General features: G+C 45.2%; 1 protein-coding gene across 3 annotated transcripts in view; it reads right to left on the bottom strand.

Annotated features, from left to right (window-relative positions):
• The window catches only part of ERN1 (endoplasmic reticulum to nucleus signaling 1), a 65,679-nt gene that overhangs the window by 8,839 nt on the left and 36,251 nt on the right, over positions 1–20,589 (bottom strand). For all 3 annotated transcript variants that reach the window (XM_083148265.1, XM_083148264.1, XM_083148266.1), the window contains exons 5-17: positions 12,279–12,351; positions 10,187–10,309; positions 9,178–9,279; positions 8,773–9,034; positions 8,271–8,349; positions 7,078–7,243; positions 6,741–6,859; positions 4,436–4,630; positions 4,042–4,312; positions 3,794–3,881; positions 2,192–2,381; positions 1,927–2,026; positions 568–767 (exon numbers count right to left, since the gene is read on the bottom strand). In XM_083148265.1, coding sequence (XP_083004391.1) covers positions 568–767; positions 1,927–2,026; positions 2,192–2,381; positions 3,794–3,881; positions 4,042–4,312; positions 4,436–4,630; positions 6,741–6,859; positions 7,078–7,243; positions 8,271–8,349; positions 8,773–9,034; positions 9,178–9,279; positions 10,187–10,309; positions 12,279–12,351 — 1,968 coding nt within the window. The remainder of the gene's footprint in view (positions 1–567; positions 768–1,926; positions 2,027–2,191; positions 2,382–3,793; positions 3,882–4,041; positions 4,313–4,435; positions 4,631–6,740; positions 6,860–7,077; positions 7,244–8,270; positions 8,350–8,772; positions 9,035–9,177; positions 9,280–10,186; positions 10,310–12,278; positions 12,352–20,589) is intronic.

Consider the following 20,589-nt stretch of genomic DNA (forward strand, 5'->3'; position numbering starts at 1 on the left):
CCTTAAGTCGACACAAGCATTAGGTCGACATGCACTAGGTCAACAGTCAAAAGGTCAACATGGGGTTTTTCTTTTTAATTTCATGCCCTGCCATCCACTAGGGCGTGGTGGGAAAATAATGCCCCATGTAATGGGGCCCAAACAATGGCGATCGCAGCAAGCCATGCGAGGGGATGCGGTGCACTTAAGTGTCCATGTCAACTGTGTCAATATTTGGGATAAAAAAAGAAAAGAAAAAACCCATGTTGACCTTGTGCATGTCGACCTAATGCTTGTGTCAACCTTATGTCACGGTTGATCGAACCCCATGTCGACCTTGTTCTTGTTGACCCTATGACCCATACCCATCATTAGGGGGGTCCTTGTTTGTATTGCATCCTATGCTACTGGTATTATACCCACCGTAGGTGCGCGCGCACACGCACACGCGCACGCACACACACACACACACACACACACACACACACACACACACACACACACACACACACACACACACACACACACACCAAGCTTGTGCTTAAAACTGACAACAGAAAAGATAAATCATCCAATGTAAACTCTTACTGGGTTCTCTTTAAAATCTTCACTTAACATTTCGGGGGCAATCCAGCCTTCGGTGCCAGGGACCCCTGATCTCCTGCTAAAACTATGTCTGCCCACAGCCAGCTTCTTACACAAGCCGAAGTCGGAGATCATGGCTTTCACTTTGCCGTGAGCATTGGGCATGGAGATCAGAATATTGTGAGGCTTCAAGTCTCTGTGCACTGAAAAGAAGAATTCAAATCAACAATTAATTGCAGGGTCTTCTGCTTCTTTAATCGTGTTTTAGGGTCTCATTAACATTCTACAAAGTTAGTTTTTGGCATTCGGAATGGATCTCGTTCCGCCAGCACAAAGTACCAACCCCAGGAAGTGCAAATACCCTCCCACACCCAGTACTGCAAGAAAGAAGCATCTTACTGCTCAGACAATGGATTTGTGCCAAACACTGCCAAGATTGACCTTGTATACTCAGTCTAAAGGTGCATACACATAGGGGCGATTTTGTGCAAAATCGCGGGAAATATGGTCGCTGAGTGACCATATTGCCCGCAATGGGAGTGTACACCGGCGATATATCGCCGGGTGCGCGCTCCCGTTTTTGCCCCTGTGGTGATCGCTGGTCGCAGGAACATGCTCCTGCGACCAGCTGATTACCACTGCCGGGCTCCCCCGGCAGTTTCTTTTTCATCAGCGACCATCTCTGGTCGCTGATGTAAAGTAGAAACTGAGCAATATATTGCTCAGCAATATATGGCTGAGCAATATATCTCCCGTGTGTACACAGCATTAGGGGTATATTTACTAAAGCTTTTAAAAATTAAAAGAGGGGATGTTGCCCAAAGCAACCAATCAGATTAAGTCTATCATTGTGTAGAATACCATAGAGAAATGAGATAGAAGCTGACTTTTCACTTTTAGACGCTTTAGTAAATGCACCCCGTATGCTGGCCATACACATAAACAACCTGCATACAACCTGATCATACGTGCGATTATATGTGCTTATGACCACAACGAAAGCCAACAGGTCATACGTGCAGCACGTATGATCTGAGGGCCACCTGTCGACCCCCAGGGCCGCGCATTGTATCGATATTCCTCATGATGTGCACACCCTCTGTCGCATGACCCATCGAGATTGTACATTCGGGCCGGATAACGTTCAGGTGTATGGCCAGCTTTAGAAGCTATATATGAAGCCCCATAAAATAAAAACAGGGTTATGGCAAATAAGAAAAGGGTTATGTAAATAAAGAAATTACTTTCAATTGGAACATAAAACCCTAAACTCCTTGAAAGAATATAAAAGCAGATTAACAATAACTATTTCTCTTTAACTTGTGTGGTAATTACAGTTGTTTTCAATTTGATAAAACGTACCAATATTAAGAGAATGAAGGAAAGCCAGCCCTGACATTGTCTGCTCCAGAAGGGTTATGGGCTCCAGGTTATGACGATCAAAGTCCTTTTCTTCGACATACTGACAGAACACAAACAAACAAGTGATTTCTTTTCAATTGCATCATCCATGATTCATGGACACATTCCAAGAGCCTAGGTCTGGTAATCTGTACCAGCCTTTCAGTACAACGTAACATGGTCATTAACAGAGGCTGGAGAACCCTTCATAACCCTGACCTCTTACCTCTTGCAGTGTCGCCATGCATAGCTCAATGGCAATGTATTGGAACTGGCGGTCTCTTTCCGTACAAAAATAGCGGATTACGTTGGGATATTCATCAGACTCTTTCAGCATCTGAACCTCCCTATCTGCAAAACTGAAACATTCCGGCAATATTCTCTTCACTGCAACATCTCTGTTATCAAACCGCCCCCTGCAGGGAGAACAGAAATATATATATGGGGCAACAGTGCTGTATGGGAGGAAACATTGCCAGGAATTCCACAAAATTCTTTACTCTTTGTTCATGTCACTCTCAAATCACGTTCACTGCTATTGATCACCTACACATCTGTGAAATAAGCATGTGACCTTATTCGGCACTAATGGGCCCATTTACCATAGGATCACATATACAATGTGATCAGGGCGGGAAATACTGCACAGGATCTCATTGCAATATGCAATCCTATCGGCGGAATGTATGTTCCTGAAAATGCAGGAACAGGGGCTCTGGAAGGAACCCGTCCCTGAGATCTGCTGTGCCGGCTGCTGGGGGTCTGCGCATAAATGGTTAGCGCTGATCCGCACTGATCACACTGTCCCGTCAACAATGCGATAAGGGAAGCGGTCATCTGTCAGGTCAGACTTAGGTCTACAGTCATTAGGTCGACCCCGGAAGGTCGACTTGCCCCAAGGTCGACAGGGTTAAAGGTAGACATGGCCCAAGGTCGACATGGGCCAATGTCGACATGGGGTTTTCACTTTTTTTTGAGCCGACAGGCGGTATTTCATGCCCTACCATCCACTAGGGCGTGGCGGGAGAATAAAATAGTGCCCAAAGCATTGCGAGCGAAGCGAGGGGCTGCGGTGCATCTCCAACTGTATCCATGTTGACTAGGTCGACATTCGACTAAAAAAAAGAAAAAGTGAAAAACTCATGTCGACCTAATGACTGTCGGCATAAACCCATGTCGACCTTGACCCATGTCGACCTTTAACCCTGTCAACCTTCCGGGGTCGACCTAATGACTGCAGACCTAAGTCTGTTCTGACAGATGTACCGCTTCCTTAAGGTAGCCCATAGGCTACAATGAGCCACTGAGTATTGGGGAATTAGCTGCAAATATTCAGTAGTAAATGGGCCTGTAAGCACCTCAGAAAAGGAACTTTTTCCTGCTACTGCACTTGTGTTTCTTGACTTGATTGTATATTACCCTCGACCCAGGTTAGTGACATATGGACCTGGGTCGAGGTGCAGTGTAAAAGCACCACAGCTTATAACCCAGGTCGACCAATCTGGCAATTTGACCCTGTTTATAAGAAGGGTTAAACCCGGATCACCCTCTGTATAAAATTGGCAACCAGAGTTTAATGTGAAAGGGTCGTAGCTGGGTCCGACCCGGGTTTGCGATGTGAGTGATTACTTGGGGGAGCCACATTCTTCACAACACCAAGAGTTTCTGATGTCACTAGCAAACAAAGGTTTGTTGCTAATAGTGTCTCATGGTGTTTCCCACTAATTACACTTCATTTAAGCAGTTCAAAAAATAAAAAAATCTTTATCTAGACTGATATCCAGGGCAGAAACGGAAAATAAATTAAGCTAGTGGAATCACTGGTTACCTGTAAACTATTGTTCCCTCTGCGCCATGGCCGAGAACATCCCGGGGATCGAATGAGATCTTTCCCACGATTACTCTCCTGTCGTCATCTGTGCAACATTTAACAAAACAGATATTGAAAATTACTCCAAGACATCACAAGAGGGGTGGGGTAGGGGTAGTTAATAATGACCAGTGACATCCCATAATTACAGTAAGTCATCATGCAAATTTCCTAAAAAGTGTTATCTGGTAAGATCATGCTTCTACCTCCATCCTCCTGCTCAGTGGAGATCACACTGCCGACCTCGGACGTGGACAGATTAGAGTGCAGAGAGTGGTTGGAAGCCTTTGGGGAAATGTTTGGGGTGCTGTTAGCTGAACTTTCTCCTCGCACGCCAGCAATATCCAAATAATCCACGTCTGCAGGGACCTCAACTGGGGACTGAAAAGTGACGTGCTGCATCTGTAAGAGCTGGATCTTCTCCTCCAGCTGTTTCTGAAATTGCTGGTGTTGAAGCTGCTGCTGCTGATGAACAGTCTGGAGAGAAAAACAAATGTGGGTAAAGCATGAGCTCCATGGAATTGTGGAAGATTATGTCTAGGATGTCTTACTTGTAAAAGGTCAGGTCTACCTTAAAACAGTAAAAAAGGTTGTTCTTACCTTAGGGTAGGTGATGACAAAAGCCACCCATCCAGCCAACAGGAATGTGCTGAGGATGATAGTAGCCAAGTCTTTCAGCATAGAGTCCACAGGAGCCTCTGGCTTGGGTAGGAATGGTTTGGACATGTCTGAGACATCCTGAGAATAAGAGGCGTGCAGGCCTTCTGGTGGCTCCTCCTCCATTCCAATAACCTCCTGCAGGGGAAGACCACAAAACGTATGAAGCCAAATGGCACTACAATCAGCATATACACTTCAATAACAGTGACCTCTACAAATAGAGTAAAACATATGGGGGTTTGTACAAATGGTGCCAATATACCCCAACATATACTTGTGAATGTTAAGAAAGAAATCTTTAAATGTGACCGCATGGTTTGTACATCTCTGACTTGTCCAACTACTCAGTCTCTTCCTGTACACCCCTTCTCTCCCCCTTGCTGTCAGTGCCCCACAATGCTGTGATTGGCCTCCATATCTGCTCTTTTTCCCTTGTGAGCTTAGCTGCTACCGGCCTCCACAATCACCTGTAAATCAATAAAACTCAAAATGCTCTTTTCCCTTGATCTCTTCCCTTTTGTCCTATAAGCCAATCCTTCCCACAATACAATCTCTAAAATTACCTGGGCAGGTTCAGAGTTGCAAGCAAGTCAGCAGTAATTACGTTAGCACTGCATGCATGGAGCTAGATGTGGATACTATATGCAGGATAATAAGCATATGCACCAACCCTACCAATATGTATGGTTTTATAGCCATCATTATCAGCGTAGACGTGATCTAGTCCTATCCTTGGTGCAAGATATGTACCAGACAGTAGATTGTGTGTAAGCACAACTTATTCCCACTCAGTTGCATCCCTTCACCCAGTAGAGTGGAGATGCAATGCCAGCAAAGGTATATGCACATCTAAAGCCCTGTACACATGGTTCAATGTGGTCTAACTTGTGTGCAAAATCAAATTCTAATGGTTTTCAGCCACATTTAATCACAATTCGATCCTGATGCATGGCATTGAAGTTGAATAGAAAATAGAATAGAATAGAAAAATAGACTGTACAGCTCTGTACTATATAGTCTAAATAGAATGTGTACACAGCACTGTGTGATTTGATCCCGATCGAATCAGGATTGAATAGAAAATGAATTGCACCATGTGTACAGGGCTTAAGGAACATGCAGAGCTCTTTATAAAAATAAATATATTACCCTTGTCTAGTGTTCTCTCTAGAACCCTACATTATCAAAACCCATGCAGTTCATCTTCCCTGATTGGAGCATCACTCTCTGCTGTGGTTCTTCTAGCACAGGTCTGTTCTGCAGATCAGTGCTGAACCACAATGCTACAAGCACAACAGCAGAGAGCGACACCCCGGGTAGCGAAGAGGAACAATATAGGTTTTGAGAATGCAGGGAGCTAGAATGAACACTATTGTCATCTTTCCCTCAAATATTCCTCTAGACCTGGCTCTTATCGGTTCCCCAGGTCGGCAATCTGTCATCCTTTATTATGACCGCTTGTTATCCTCTCAAGATACAGTTACACTTCCATTTCTACCACCTCTACTCCGCAATATTTCCTGGCACTTTCTCATCCTAGAAGTTAGAAAAACCTTCATTTGCACCTTTATATTTCTCACCCAGATTACTGCCTGCTTCAATTTCTGCTCTCATTGCTCCAGCTTTGTATCCCCCTATTCTCGTTGACCTACTAGCTTCCTATCCCACTGCTGCACACTCTCCACTGGCTCCATATGCCACTGTTGCACATCTTTCCAGACTCAATAACACATGCCACCCCCCCCCCCCCCAAGGGGTTGTCACCTCTCCTGCTTCCTGATCAATTAACTCTCATACAATTCCAAGCTGTATTCTCCCAACTTTACTCCCACATACCCCTCCTGCCAGCAGTGCCTGATCTCCATTTGTGAACTTGCCTATATTACTTTATGATTACTTTAGCCCTATGGGCTACAGAAGCCTTGTGAAACTATATAAATAAAAGAAAACAAATAATAATGTTGAAGGTTAATCATAGTTGTGGTTTGTCAAGTAGATACCTCCTGGACTCTTTCCCATTCGGTGACAATCAAATAAATCCTACCCTGTACACCAAGTGTGTAGAGGCTAGATGAATCAAATATCATCAAATGTATGATCCAGCTTACTTAAAGATGAACATTGCCTAATACAGTAATGCCCACATCTTCTGGTCATACATTGCCACTAGATCAACTGGCAGATAGCTATGAAAGCTAGGTATGTGTGGATTTTGAGAGTGTTGGAGGGAATGTCCTGCACACACCTCAGTAAAGCGTGGTTTATCTGCTCCGGTCTCTATGATCTTCTCTTCACCTCTGGGTAGAGTAGGGGGAAAGGTGTCAAGAATCTTTGTCGGTGCGGACAGTGGGATCTCATGGTGCCCTGTGGAAAAGATCAGCAGATTACAGTCTCTACTAGAAATATTGATCCAGGACTTATTCTATTCAGATCAGGTTCTCAATACTTCATATTACATAGTTGGAAATAAAGAATTAATATGCCCCCAACATTCTGCGCTCAGCATATATTTCATTCTTTGTTAAGCAATAATGAAAGAAATATCCAGATTTAACACTAGATGGAGGAATTTGATAACGTACCTATTAATAGCCACTGGTTCTTCCAGTAGTTCAGCTTGTTTTTTCCCTTCAGGCCAGAAGGTATCTTAAGATCAGTGCTGGGTGTGAACTCGCATTCCCCATTCTCTTCAATCGTTACCCCGTCAGTCCTGGGTCCATCCAGCAATGGAATCGCCCTCCCTCTGGGCTACAGTCCAGAACACAAAAAGTTAATTGACACAAATGCCTAAGAAGGCTTTGACAGACTAATTAAGCTATTTCTAAGACCCCAGTGTTTCTTAAATACACCACCACCCATGGTGCAGTGCAGTATTTACACCCAGACTTGGCAGTAACACTGAATGAAGTGAATCAAGTGCCTGCCAATAATTCATGACACTGCAGGATCAGGACCCTGTTTTGGTCACAATGTCACCAAAAGAAGGTAATTATCCGGTAACCGAGCAATTATACAGTCACTTCTAGTCGCAGAACAGAAATCATCAGCTGTACCCTCTGGGCACAGGAGAATTAAAGACAAAGCCACAGCTATAACTTTATAGTCATTAAAGAAACTCCGCGCAGGTTACAACCCGCCTTTTCCCTATATGTGCATTAATCAGATGAGATCGGTCTACTCACCAGTAACCTTGCAGCCAGGGCATCCAGGTATACCATTTACAGTGAGCGCAACCTACCACCATTTCACATTAAAGAAACTCCGACAGAAAATGCATAGATTTTTTTTTTTATATTCCCGAATTCGGAGGACTCATTTACCAAGCATTCAGAATAAATTATTTTGTACTAAAAAAAAAATTATAATAAAGGACTACTGCACAAAAGTGAGACTTTTTTTTTTTTATTAGTAGTCGTAGATAAGAAATATATAAATGAGAACTATACTTGTAACATACAAAATTAATTTCTGTATTAAAAAAAGTTTTGGTTTCATCAATTCAAAGGCCATGAGGAAAGCTTGTGTATTGTAGAGATTTCAAATGTAAAATGTTGGATATCAAATGGCCTTGTTTAGGCAACACAATACTAATCACCAAAACAAAAAACATGGAAAATGATCTGTTTGTATCATGATCCCCTGAATTCGCAGTACACTTTACTTAATTAAAAATGTTACAGCTAATGGCTAAAAAAACCAACCTGTAAATAGAAACATAACCTCACACAAATGGCAAGCAGTGAAATGAGAGGGAAGGCTATGAAGTGCTACTCACCACAACAGTGACCCCTTCATGTACCATTGATGAGGATGCGTACAGACTTGTTGAGTATTTTCCCACATAGAGAGTTGGCCTAATGACAAAAAATAAATAAAAATGTATATAATTAAAGAAATACTAGATTTCTTCATTGAAGTCATTAATGCTGGAGTAAGAGGGGATGAGGAGGGTATTGTTTAATGGTCATAGAGAAAAAAATGACATGATTCAAACTTCACAACCAAGTTAGAGAAGAGGCTACAGCATCTAGAGCAGGCAGTCCCAACGTCGGTCCTCAAGGCACACCAACAGTGCAGATTGCAGGCTTAAGCACAGGTGAATTAGTTTGTACCAGAGTTATTTTGATTTAACCACCTGTTCTACATCTGGAAAACATTAAAACCTGCACTGTTGGTGTGCCTTGAGGACGTTGGTTGGGAATGCCTGATCTAGAGAATAGTAGATGGTTATAAATTCCTCTATTAGACCCTCTTCCTGTATAAATTGCCATACTTACATCAGTTTGCTTTTAGTCTCAGTCTCCTTGGGGAATGGATACTTCCACTTTGTTATACGACCGACCTCCCCAGACATAAATGTCAGGTAACGAAGAGTCTCCACCCCAACATTTGTGTGCAGAACCTTCCTCAGACCTTCCCTCTGCCAGATATACAAGGCTACAACTGGAGAGGCATAATTCTGAATCCACAGGACGTCTCCAGAGTCACTGTCCACCGTCACTACTAAACCATCTCCATTGGATACAAAGTGCGACATTTCTGGAACAAATATACGTATTTACTGACAAAGCAACCGTTCCAAGGACATGAAAATCCAATCCCTTCCCACTGCTCCCTTTACCAACACACTCTGTCCAGACACTCAGGGGTAAGATGGCTTTCCAGCATGATCTACAACTTACTGTATTCCGTGTCCTCATCTGGAAGAGTTGCTGCATAGTCATAATATGTTGCATTCCATCGCAGCTCTCTATTCTTTGTGTCGTACATGGTGATGGTATACTCTGTAAAACACAGCATTGGTCTGACTGAGTGTGCAGCAACAAGAGAGAAGTCTCAGGTGTGTCTTCTTATTGATCACTGCATGACACTAGAGAGCGGTCGCTTTTAGCACTGGGTGAGGTCACCACAGATAATACAAAGCAGCAATCACAACAAAACGTCAGCAGGCGTGTGGTCACTTCGCAGGTCAGAATCTTTGCACATATTGCCAAGTGGAAATAGGAGGTTTCATTTTTCTTGGCATTGAATCAATGTAATAATTCCAGATTGTTCACTATAAATCATTAGCATTTCAAGATATGCACAGTTTAGTGATATCCTTTGAAATAAGGGTTAGATTAGGTGTTCTGAACATATAGAGATAATTGTACACTCTAGTTCATACAGAGTGTCTGTAGATCTTGACCTAGGGCCAGATGTATCAAGCTTCAGAAGTGATAAAATGGAAAGTGATAAACAGCCAGCCAATCAGCTCTTGCATGACATTTTTCAAACACAGTCTGTGACATGGCAGGTAGGAGCTGATTGGCTGGCTGCGTATCACTCTCGATTTTATCACTTTTGAAGCTTGATACATCTGGCCCGGATTCAGTATTGAATACCGGCGGTCGGGATCCCGGCGTTCAGAATCCCGACGCCGGAATCCCGACAGCCGAAATGCCGACAAGGGGGGGGGACGTGGATCGCCCCCCCTTGCGGGCTCGCTGCGCTCGCCACGCAGCAGGCCCGGTGCCTCGCTACGCTCGGCACACTAATTTATTCTCCCTCCAGGGGTGTCGTGGACACCCCAGGAGGGAGAATGTGTCGGCATTTCGGCGGTCGGGATTCCGGCGTCGGGATTCTGAACGCCGGGATCCCGACCGCCGGGATTGTAACTGCATCCCATCTAGCCCATAGTGTGAAACCTACCTGTCCTTCCCAGGTAAAGCAAAGAGGTGGATGGGCAAAGACTTTCTGCAAAGGATGAGGTCAGTGTCTGCTGCTTCTCCCCTGTTACCAGGTCGATGACATACCAGACATCCTGCTTCTTCCCTGTAGGGTAAACATAAGAAATGAGCACAATGTGGCTCCAATGGCCAGCTGCTAATACAAGGGCCACAATGACAAAAGTAAAATATGAACAGCCTACAGATGAAAACACGAACTTCAATACTGCTGGGGGGGAAAGAGTTTGGGAAAAGATATATGTTGGATTTCATAGAAAACGTAACAATTCCAGCAACCACAATATGATCACAAAAAGACAGAGGTCGGCTAATACCAGTAACAGCACTGAGTGGGAAAATGACCTTTATCGAGAGAGAGTCAATATGAATTTGGATACATTACACTGCTGCTGTTGTTTCTGTCTGCAACCACTACAGTGCTGTTTACACAGCCAGCCACAACATGGCATTACAGCACCTGTCAACCACAGCATGGCATTACAGCACCTGTCAGCCACAGCATGGCATTACAGCACCTGTCAGCCACAGCATGGCATTACAGCACCTGTCAGCCACAGCATGGCATTACAGCACCTGTCAGCCACAGCATGGCATTACAGCACCTGTCAGCCACAGCATGGCATTACAGCACCTGTCAGCCACAGCATGGCATTACAGCACCTGTCAGCCACAGCATGGCATTACAGCACCTGTCAGCCACATTCATGGAATTCTAGCACCTGTCAGCCACAGTATTGCATTATAGCACCATCTAGGTTGAAGGTGCCCATACACTAGGGTGATATATGTAATTTGATCACTTTATGCGATTGCAGTGATAAATCGCATTAAAAGCATCCAAATCGCATGTAATTGACATCCGATGTGTACCGCATCAGAGCTACTGGGTTGCACATGCCTGGCTTGGCTGGTATGCTGCATATAGAATCTGTCGCATCACAGCCAAGCCAGGCAGGCTTGGCTGGGATTGCACATAGAGTATTGTAAGCAACCCCCTGCCTCCGCGGGAAGCTGCTGGGCTGTTCTAGGGGGATTGCATGCAACTTCTCCCCTTGCACAAGTGTATGTCCACATTAAAGGCATACACGATGAAAAGACTAGTTTACCTCCAGCAGGACAATCACTTGTGGCCTAATAATGTATTCTTTAATATACAGGTGGGGTAATGGCTATGGTGTTTGTGTGTCTGTGGTGTTGGAATTTAAATGTAAGTCCCAATGGAGAAGAACAAACATGAATGAATTGACATTTTGGCTTTTATTCAGATCTGATCGCAGTACAAATTTGTTTAGAAAATGGGCAAAACCATGTGCACTGCAGGTGGGGCAGATGTAACATGTGCAGAGAGAGTGAAATTTGGGTGGGGTGTGTTGAAACTGAAATCTAAATTAAATCAGTGTAAAAATAATGCAGCCAGTATTTACCCTGCACAGAAACAAAATAACTCACACAAATCTAACTCTCTCTGCACATGTTACATCTGCCCCACCTGCAGTGGTTTTGCCCATTTTCCAAACAAATTTGTACTGCGATCAGATCTGAATAAAGGCCTTAATACACTTAATATATCTGCAGTATACATAATGGACAATAACAATATGAACCCTAGGCTTTATAAAAAAATAAATGGAGATGATTTGCATAATTCGATATCCTGTTATATGCAAATTAAATACTTTGGAGACACACACTGTCTTATTACAGGTTTAATTCAAGCACCAGGCAGAAAAAAACACTATAGCTTTACCTAATCCTGGCAACATTGAATAAATCTATTTGCCTAGTTATATCTGTACTGCACATAGCAGTGAGATTATACCAACGGACATGCTATTTATCTTCATAAAATACATTCCCATTGTTCTATGGTTTGATATTTTATAAATGGGCGTCTGAAGAATTTCCCTACTACAGTTCTTTAGCTGCCCCCCTCTGGGGTTATTGCAGCACCCTGAAGGTCTGGGAACAGAGCCTGATTAGCAGGTTTACCTTGGCACACTCAGCAGTTTATTACAGACATCTTACAGCAATTAACTCTATAATCACTGACTTACCCATGTACAAAATCCCGTCTGAGCTCCGACATGGTGATGCCTGGACCAGCTCTGGGATGGTGAATGGAAGTTTCTGCAATATATAGACCAATAAATGGATTTATTCTAGATGTACGATTAGGCAAACATCTATGTAATAAATACACAATAGTATAGGTCATTAAAGTCAGTGTAGAATAAAAGGCAATTCTTCACAAGGGCAAAAAACACAAACCAGCTGTAACCCATAGCAACCAGATAAGCTTATGTAGCTAAAGCTACAAAAAACATTGATTTGTTTTACACCTCATCTTAAAACGCTTTATGGTCAGATCCCTAAACTTGGTAATATCTTGAGGTTTCTTTACGGACTATATCATTTAAAAAGAATTTTAGATTTACACACCCGATTGTTAGTGGATCTTATTTGAAATGTTTATTATGCTACGAGGATTTGTAAAAATGTAATACAAAAGTAATGTCACCAACAAATACAAGGGACAGCAATTTGCATTTTTTTTTTTTAGATCCAGAAGGCTAAAAAATTTCCCAAAAAAGCCGACACCCCAAAAGCGGTAACACAATGAGGGATGATCTAGACCAGGGGTCCTCAAACTTTTTTGCTCCGGGACCCTATCAGACAATAAAAATTATTACAGGACCCCAGCAGGTTACTGCAGAAGGTCATCACATCACATCACATGTGTAGTCAGCAGACAGCACACACATGGCAGCGTTGTGGAGGCACAGCATTATGGCCAGTGTCATGATTGGATGCCATCTTGTCATGAGCGACCGCCATTTTTACGCCAGAAGGAGCGTAATTGTACCACGCCATTCTGCCCTAATTGTAAATGTAATGGAGAAAGTGACCTGCCTTTGCCCTGGATGGTTGGGAGGACTGGGGGGTGAAGCAGGAAGGCAGATGGGATCTCTTTCCTTTGAAGTCCATGCTCTGTTTACAATACTGTTTCTGATATGGTGTGCAATCTACTCATCCTGTATTTTTATGTGGGTAATAAGGTTATTTCAACAACCCCTGCCCATCTGTTTGAAACCTCAACAGGAAAGCAGAGGTTATCTATTTCCCCCCTGCATCTATAAAACCTGTATTGAAGTCCAGGGTCTCTGGCAAATGTCTTCCCAGACCAGAAGAGATGTCAGAAAAGCAATTCCCTTATAGTTCTAGAATGACACCTTATTTGAGATAAGAATTAGCAGGGGGTGATTGAATGGCTAAATTGCTAAGCCTCAAAAGAGAAGTCAATTAGCCAGCCCCTGGGTATATCCTCAGGAAACCCCATGGACAAGGAAGATTCCTGAGGTGGGGGCTGTGATTGTGTGTGTTTTTGCCAATCTTAAAAGTGTGTGTCTCACAAGACATTTTTGTTCATTTTCTTGGGAATGGGACGGGTCCGATACCTGTCTCTGAGATGAGCCAGTATCCGGAGAGATTTCCACTCCAAAACCCGCTTCATGCTGTGTGTCCTTGAAGTGGTTTGTTTCTTTATTCCCATTTTGTTTTATTCTGAAACTGTTTTTACGTTTGACTTACCTATTAATCATATATCTTGTAACTTATGTTTTCTGTAATATACTGTAAGCCTTGTAGTGTTTTCACTTAATTAAAAAGTCATAATTAGTTCTGGTATCTGCTGTTTTCCAGCCCAAGCCTCTGACGAATTGCCAGAGCGCTACCCTGTAACTCATAATTTGGTGTGTCGGCAGAATCAAAGCTGTCGCGGACTAAGTCCAAAAGTTTACTTTGATTGGTGGCAAGCGGAATCGTGGTGAAATACGCACACGCTTGGGATACTCAGTGAAAGTGTCACGTGGCCGGGATACTCAGATTGTCGTATCTGGGGAATCGCCGACTAGGGTCGTGACAAACTGGTGGCCAGCGGTGGGGATATTTCAAAAAGCAATTTTTGTTTTTTATTTGGATAACTTAAGTGAATACATTTCACCAGATACCAAAACTCAAGGCTTATGTAGTAGTGTAAGTCACTGTAAAAGCATTTTCTGTTCCCCATCCCTGTTTTATTATTTTGGAGAAGTAACTGCAGCAGAATGGCAGCTACTTATAAGGAGGCACAGATTAAGTGGAGATTGACCTGTGACTCTATGGAGGAAGATACAGAGCATCACGATGGCGGACTTGTGCGTAAGAGTTCACCAGCCAGGGCTACTGAGGTAGCAGGAGGTGGACTTCGTACTGAACTTTTACTTTCTGCGGAAAATAATAGTGTGAAGTTGGATCGTGATGTGGTCTCTGGTATCAACCGAGTGGAGCCTGCCAAGGGGCAGACCAGGGAACAGATGATCCAAGTCCTCAGAGATGCGGACCAGCAGGTAGCTGGGGGGAATCAAGCGAATTCCAGGTCTGAGGTTGGGAATCATTCTGGTTCCAGAACAGAGGAAGAGGAGAAGCGGACAATGAAGATTGCAGGCCCCACAAACCGTGGATTGGATGCCTCCAATTACTGCTCTGCCTTGGATCTGTATATGCAAGAGGCTCTGAAGTATGTGAAAGAGCCAGATAATGCCGTGGTGCTGAAACTGATAATGCAGTTTAATAAAAGGGAGTCCACTGCTGCAAAGGAAGCAGCAGATCGCAAGCTTCAGCTGGAACTAGCTAAGCTCAGCTGGCAGCCTGTGTCAGTGGATGCAAATTTCAATGGACCGCGTCACAATGATTTCCCTGTCTTTGAAACACCCAGGGAGAGCAAAGTAAATGCCGGCTTGGTTGTGGATAACCAGCTGGACCTGGACTTTACTCAGGGGACTGGCATTTCTGCTAGTACCAGGGAGACTGGAGGGTGCATGGCAGTCACAGAGGCTGCGGAGTACCAATCCCCTATGGTACCGGAGGAGTCCAGTGGGTATATTGACCCAGAGGAGGATGATGATGTGTTTACCCTAATGAGCACAGAGGAACTAACGGAAGAATGCCAGCTGCAAGGTATCTCCTGCCACAACCATACTCGTGGGGAGATGATCACGCAGCTCACCAGGGCAAGGGACGATGAGTGCAATGCCTTCAGCCAGTATCGTGCAGCATTTCGTGTCTGGGGTCCATCTGCGTCTCCTGAGGTGCTGCTGAGAGAGCTGGGAGAATGTTACCAATTCGCGCAGCAGGAGGTCGCTGCTTGGAGAAAGCTGGATACCCCATTTTGGAGAGATCAGTGCCGCCGGGTAGATGCGGAGTGGCATCGCCTAGAACAGTTGCTGTTACCAGCTCTGGAAGCAAAGTCCCAGTTTAAACTGCTGGGAGAAGCAGAAGCTGAGGATGTCAGCAGCTTGCTCTCACCAGGAATGCCCTACCAGGACAAGGTAACTCTGCCTACTACAGTCGTCATGGAACCTGCTCAGGAGACCTCACATCACAAGGCCCAGTTTAAACTGCTGGAAGATGTGAGCAGCATGTTCCCATCCGTTGCTCCAGATTTGTTGCCGGAAAAAGAGGCTGCCTGCATAGTGAAAGTATGCAGGGAAGAGAAAATGTCGGAAAGAGGAATGGGACTTTCTGACTGCATGCACACAAATGTGTGTGGGACTACTGATGTGGGACTTTTATTCACTCCACACATATGTGTCAATGTTTTACCCACTGTCGCTGACCCTTCTGAACCATATGATGCATCTCAGGTAGTATGTAACCATGCTGAACATTGCAATGTTGTGATTTCTTGTGAAACTCCTGGGATGATCTGTGATAGTGCCGTACCTTCTGTAGAGGTAAGGGAGGGTGAGTTAGAGACAGGTATAGTGGGTAATCCTTGCCAGTTTGTGGGGTTAAACGAATGCCCTAATCTACTTGGGAATGAGACACCCTCACTCACCAATGGTAGGAGTGCTGCTGGTGATGTCATTCAGGTTGCGGTGCTAGAAGCTAACCCTATTCTTCCCCAGGGACCTGAGGCTATAGAGGTTTTACCACTGGCCAATTGTAAGCCAGCAGGATGGGTCCCATGTGTTGTGGAAGATGCACAGGCTAATTTGCAGGTATTGCAGGATGTCTCCCCAGGTTATGAGATTGATGTTACTGTTGATAATGTGATGTCTTTTGCTACTGTGGGAAATGTGGTACCAGGTATAATCAGTGACCTGGTGGGTCCTGGGTGCACTGCAGAACTGTCAGATAGGGAGAGAGTGTCCCTTACTGCAGCTTCCCCCATAGACCCCCCTTCTTCTTGTCAGGACACAGTCACACAGCAGGAGGTCCCTGCACACCCTGAGGGCTCAATAGAAAGTGGATCTTTCAAAGTGGAATTGATAACGGCGAGTCTCAGGGCTGCAGCAGCAGCTCAGGAGTCAGATGGCTCCCAGGGTACTCCCAGGCTGTACTGGAAGAATGGTTGTTTGCATAGAGAGTATGGAGTCCACAACACTCCACCAGGGCAAGTTACGGAACGTCACCTGGTCATACCCCAAAGGTATAGGGAGGGTCTGCTTAAGGTAGCTCATGAAATTCCCCTCTCTGGACACCTTACGGTTAAAAAGACCGGGGCTCGCCTGCCTAAGTTCCACTGGCCAGGTATGATGAAAAAGGTGGACTGGTACTGTCGGACCTGCCATACCTGTCAGATAGTGTGGAAGCCTGGGGATGTGGGCAAGGCCCCCCTCATTTCTTTCCCCGTGGTATCAGAACACTTTGAGCGGGTGGCTGTAGATATGGTAGGGCCCCTTGCAATGCCCAGTAGCTCCAGAACAGAGTACATTTCAATAGGGGTAGATTACGCCACCCATTACCCAGAAGCTGTAGCCCTTTTATCCATTAGGGCCGACAAAGTGGTCGATGTCCTTGTCCCCATATTCTCCCGGGTATGGTTCCCCAGGGAGATATTGACGAACACAGGAACCCAGAAGGGGTCCCCTCCAATCACGGAGAGATTCTGTGACCAAACCACAGCCATGGAGGCTGCAAGCCTGCAAATGCCAGGTGAGCCGCCTCCCACTGCGGCTGCCCCGTACCTGGGAAGTGTGAAAGATACACATGGGTATAGTGAGAGGGTTGCTTCAGTAATAGAGCCAGTGGCAAGTGCTGTGTGTAACCAGAAGGGTCTGAGGGCCCAAGGAGCACAGATAAACTCAGCTCCATTAACCTCTGAAAGGCTGGAATTGGATGTTTCCAACACAGGGGACAATGACCTGTTGGTTTCCCCCCCTGCAGAAACCTGCCCCCCTTCACAATTCACACACACAAAGGCTTTGAGGGAGTGTACCTCCCCCCCAGTGAAAGGGAGGGGGGGTCAATCAGCTCAGGCAAGAGAGCAGGACAAGAGATTCTTGGAAGGTGACAGGATTACCTGTCCCACTGTATGTAGTGCTGAGGTAAACACAGGAAAGGCCCTAGCCCATATGATTTGTATCATATTTATTGTTGTTAACCTCATGTCATGTAAAGGTACTTTACAACACCTGATAGCATTGTCCCACAGTCCTCTTAAGGCTGCCCCAGCCAAGCAGAGGCTCTGGAATGCCTATACCTCAGGGGAATGCCCGTGTGGGGTGTGGCAGAAGAGGTTGGTTCTGACCCCAGGATGGCAAACGGAACTGCCGGCTGCAGGTGAGAATCTATGCCCAGGAGTCCAACGCACAGCTGGGGTGGGCTGTGTCCTTGCCAGCAAGGATGGCACAAGGGGACACAGCTTCCACTGTATCAGTGTGCCCACAGATGGCTTGGGCAGGGACACCTGTTTGCCCGCAGCTTGCTGTCTCCTGGAAGAGGAGCAAGAATCCGGTAGTTCGGAGACCCCGCCCATAGCGCTGGTCCTAACCTGGAAACTGCAGCAGTCTGTCGGGCAGGGCGCTGACAAGTGTCAGGGCTCAGCATGGGATACTGTGGCTGGTTTGGCCACTGCTCCCATGCTGATCTTTAAAGGGGGAGGTGTCATGATTGGATGCCATCTTGTCATGAGCGACCGCCATTTTTACGCCAGAAGGAGCGTAATTGTACCACGCCATTCTGCCCTAATTGTAAATGTAATGGAGAAAGTGACCTGCCTTTGCCCTGGATGGTTGGGAGGACTGGGGGGTGAAGCAGGAAGGCAGATGGGATCTCTTTCCTTTGAAGTCCATGCTCTGTTTACAATACTGTTTCTGATATGGTGTGCAATCTACTCATCCTGTATTTTTATGTGGGTAATAAGGTTATTTCAACAACCCCTGCCCATCTGTTTGAAACCTCAACAGGAAAGCAGAGGTTATCTATTTCCCCCCTGCATCTATAAAACCTGTATTGAAGTCCAGGGTCTCTGGCAAATGTCTTCCCAGACCAGAAGAGATGTCAGAAAAGCAATTCCCTTATAACTCTAGAATGACACCTTATTTGAGATAAGAATTAGCAGGGGGTGATTGAATGGCTAAATTGCTAAGCCTCAAAAGAGAAGTCAATTAGCCAGCCCCTGGGTATATCCTCAGGAAACCCCATGGACAAGGAAGATTCCTGAGGTGGGGGCTGTGATTGTGTGTGTTTTTGCCAATCTTAAAAGTGTGTGTCTCACAAGACATTTTTGTTCATTTTCTTGGGAATGGGACGGGTCCGATACCTGTCTCTGAGATGAGCCAGTATCCGGAGAGATTTCCACTCCAAAACCCGCTTCATGCTGTGTGTCCTTGAAGTGGTTTGTTTCTTTATTCCCATTTTGTTTTATTCTGAAACTGTTTTTACGTTTGACTTACCTATTAATCATATATCTTGTAACTTATGTTTTCTGTAATATACTGTAAGCCTTGTAGTGTTTTCACTTAATTAAAAAGTCATAATTAGTTCTGGTATCTGCTGTTTTCCAGCCCAAGCCTCTGACGAATTGCCAGAGCGCTACCCTGTAACTCATAATTTGGTGTGTCGGCAGAATCAAAGCTGTCGCGGACTAAGTCCAAAAGTTTACTTTGATTGGTGGCAAGCGGAATCGTGGTGAAATACGCACACGCTTGGGATACTCAGTGAAAGTGTCACGTGGCCGGGATACTCAGATTGTCGTATCTGGGGAATCGCCGACTAGGGTCGTGACAGCCAGTATTCAATGCCGGTGCGAGCGGCCGGCGAGGGTGTTAAACTGCGAGGATCACAGAAAACCAGTGATCCTCGCAGTTTAACCGCCGCGCCGGCCGCTCGCACTATGCAACATTCCGGGGGAATCCTCGCAGTCACAGAACGGCGAGGATTCCCCTAAACTGCGAGAGCCACGGCTAGTGCAGCAAACTCGCTGTAATTAGCCTCGGCTCTCGCAGCTTTTGGAGGCACATTCACAAATTCCCCCTCGCTCAAAAAACGGAGCGAGGGGGAATTTGCGAATGAGGGGTGTCAGTTGAATACTGACAGGGTGAGCGGTGACTGCGAGCAAAAAGTCCTGCTCGCAGTCACCGCTCGCCCACGGCATTGAATATATGCCTATGAGTCTGAAAACTCTGTAGAATTGTCTGTTATTTTAGACGCCTTGAATTGCTGACTGAGATTAGAAAAGTCATCAGCGTGATGGTCAGCAACATGGAGTCGCGACCCCACGCTGATAAGGTTGGGACCCACAGTTTGAGAACCACTGTTTTAGACAATATAGAAGAGAGAGGACTAAAGCCCCATACACTTACGGTCATATTCAATGCGGCCGGCAAGGGGGTTAAATGGTGAGGATTGCCGAAAACAAGTCACCTTTGCCATTTAGCCCCCGCATCGGCCGATCACCGTATTAAACTTTCCGGGTGAATCCTCACGATTCCCCCAAATGGCGAGGTTCGCGGCTAATTGCAATGGGCTTCGTCTCTGTTTTGGCGGTCGCACACAGCGTTTCCATTTCGCTGTAAAATCCCAGTGAGGTGGAAACGGCGTGTGCAGGGGGGTCAGTTGAATACTGACTGTGCATGCTGTCACAGCTCACAAAAAGCACTGAATACTGCTCTTAAGGCCCCCTTACATTAGAACAATATTGCACGATTTTGGCGGATTACAGATATGGATCTAGATTCTCTAAGCTTCAAAAGTGATAAAATGGAGAGTGATAAGTAGCTAGCCAATCAGCTCCTACCTGCCATGTCACAGACTGTTTGAAAAATGTCAGGCAGGAGCTGATTGGCTGGCTGTTTATCACTCTCCATTTTATCACTCTTGAAGCTTAGAGAATCTGGCCCATGGTCTGAAAAGTGCAACATCATCTGTGTTTACCATCCAATCCAATGTGATGTGGGGTCCCTTGAGAGACAGATACGAGCCTCTAGGTTGGTCGGACCACACCTGTGATATATCGGAATCGGAGGTAAAATGGAGTGCTTTTTGCGCATGCGATATATCGTATGTAATAAATTTCAGAATATTTGACTGACCGTTTCCAGT

Source organism: Crinia signifera, chromosome 6 (assembly GCF_055691185.1).
Source record: "Crinia signifera chromosome 6, ASM5569118v1, whole genome shotgun sequence".
NCBI lineage: Eukaryota > Metazoa > Chordata > Amphibia > Anura > Myobatrachidae > Crinia > Crinia signifera.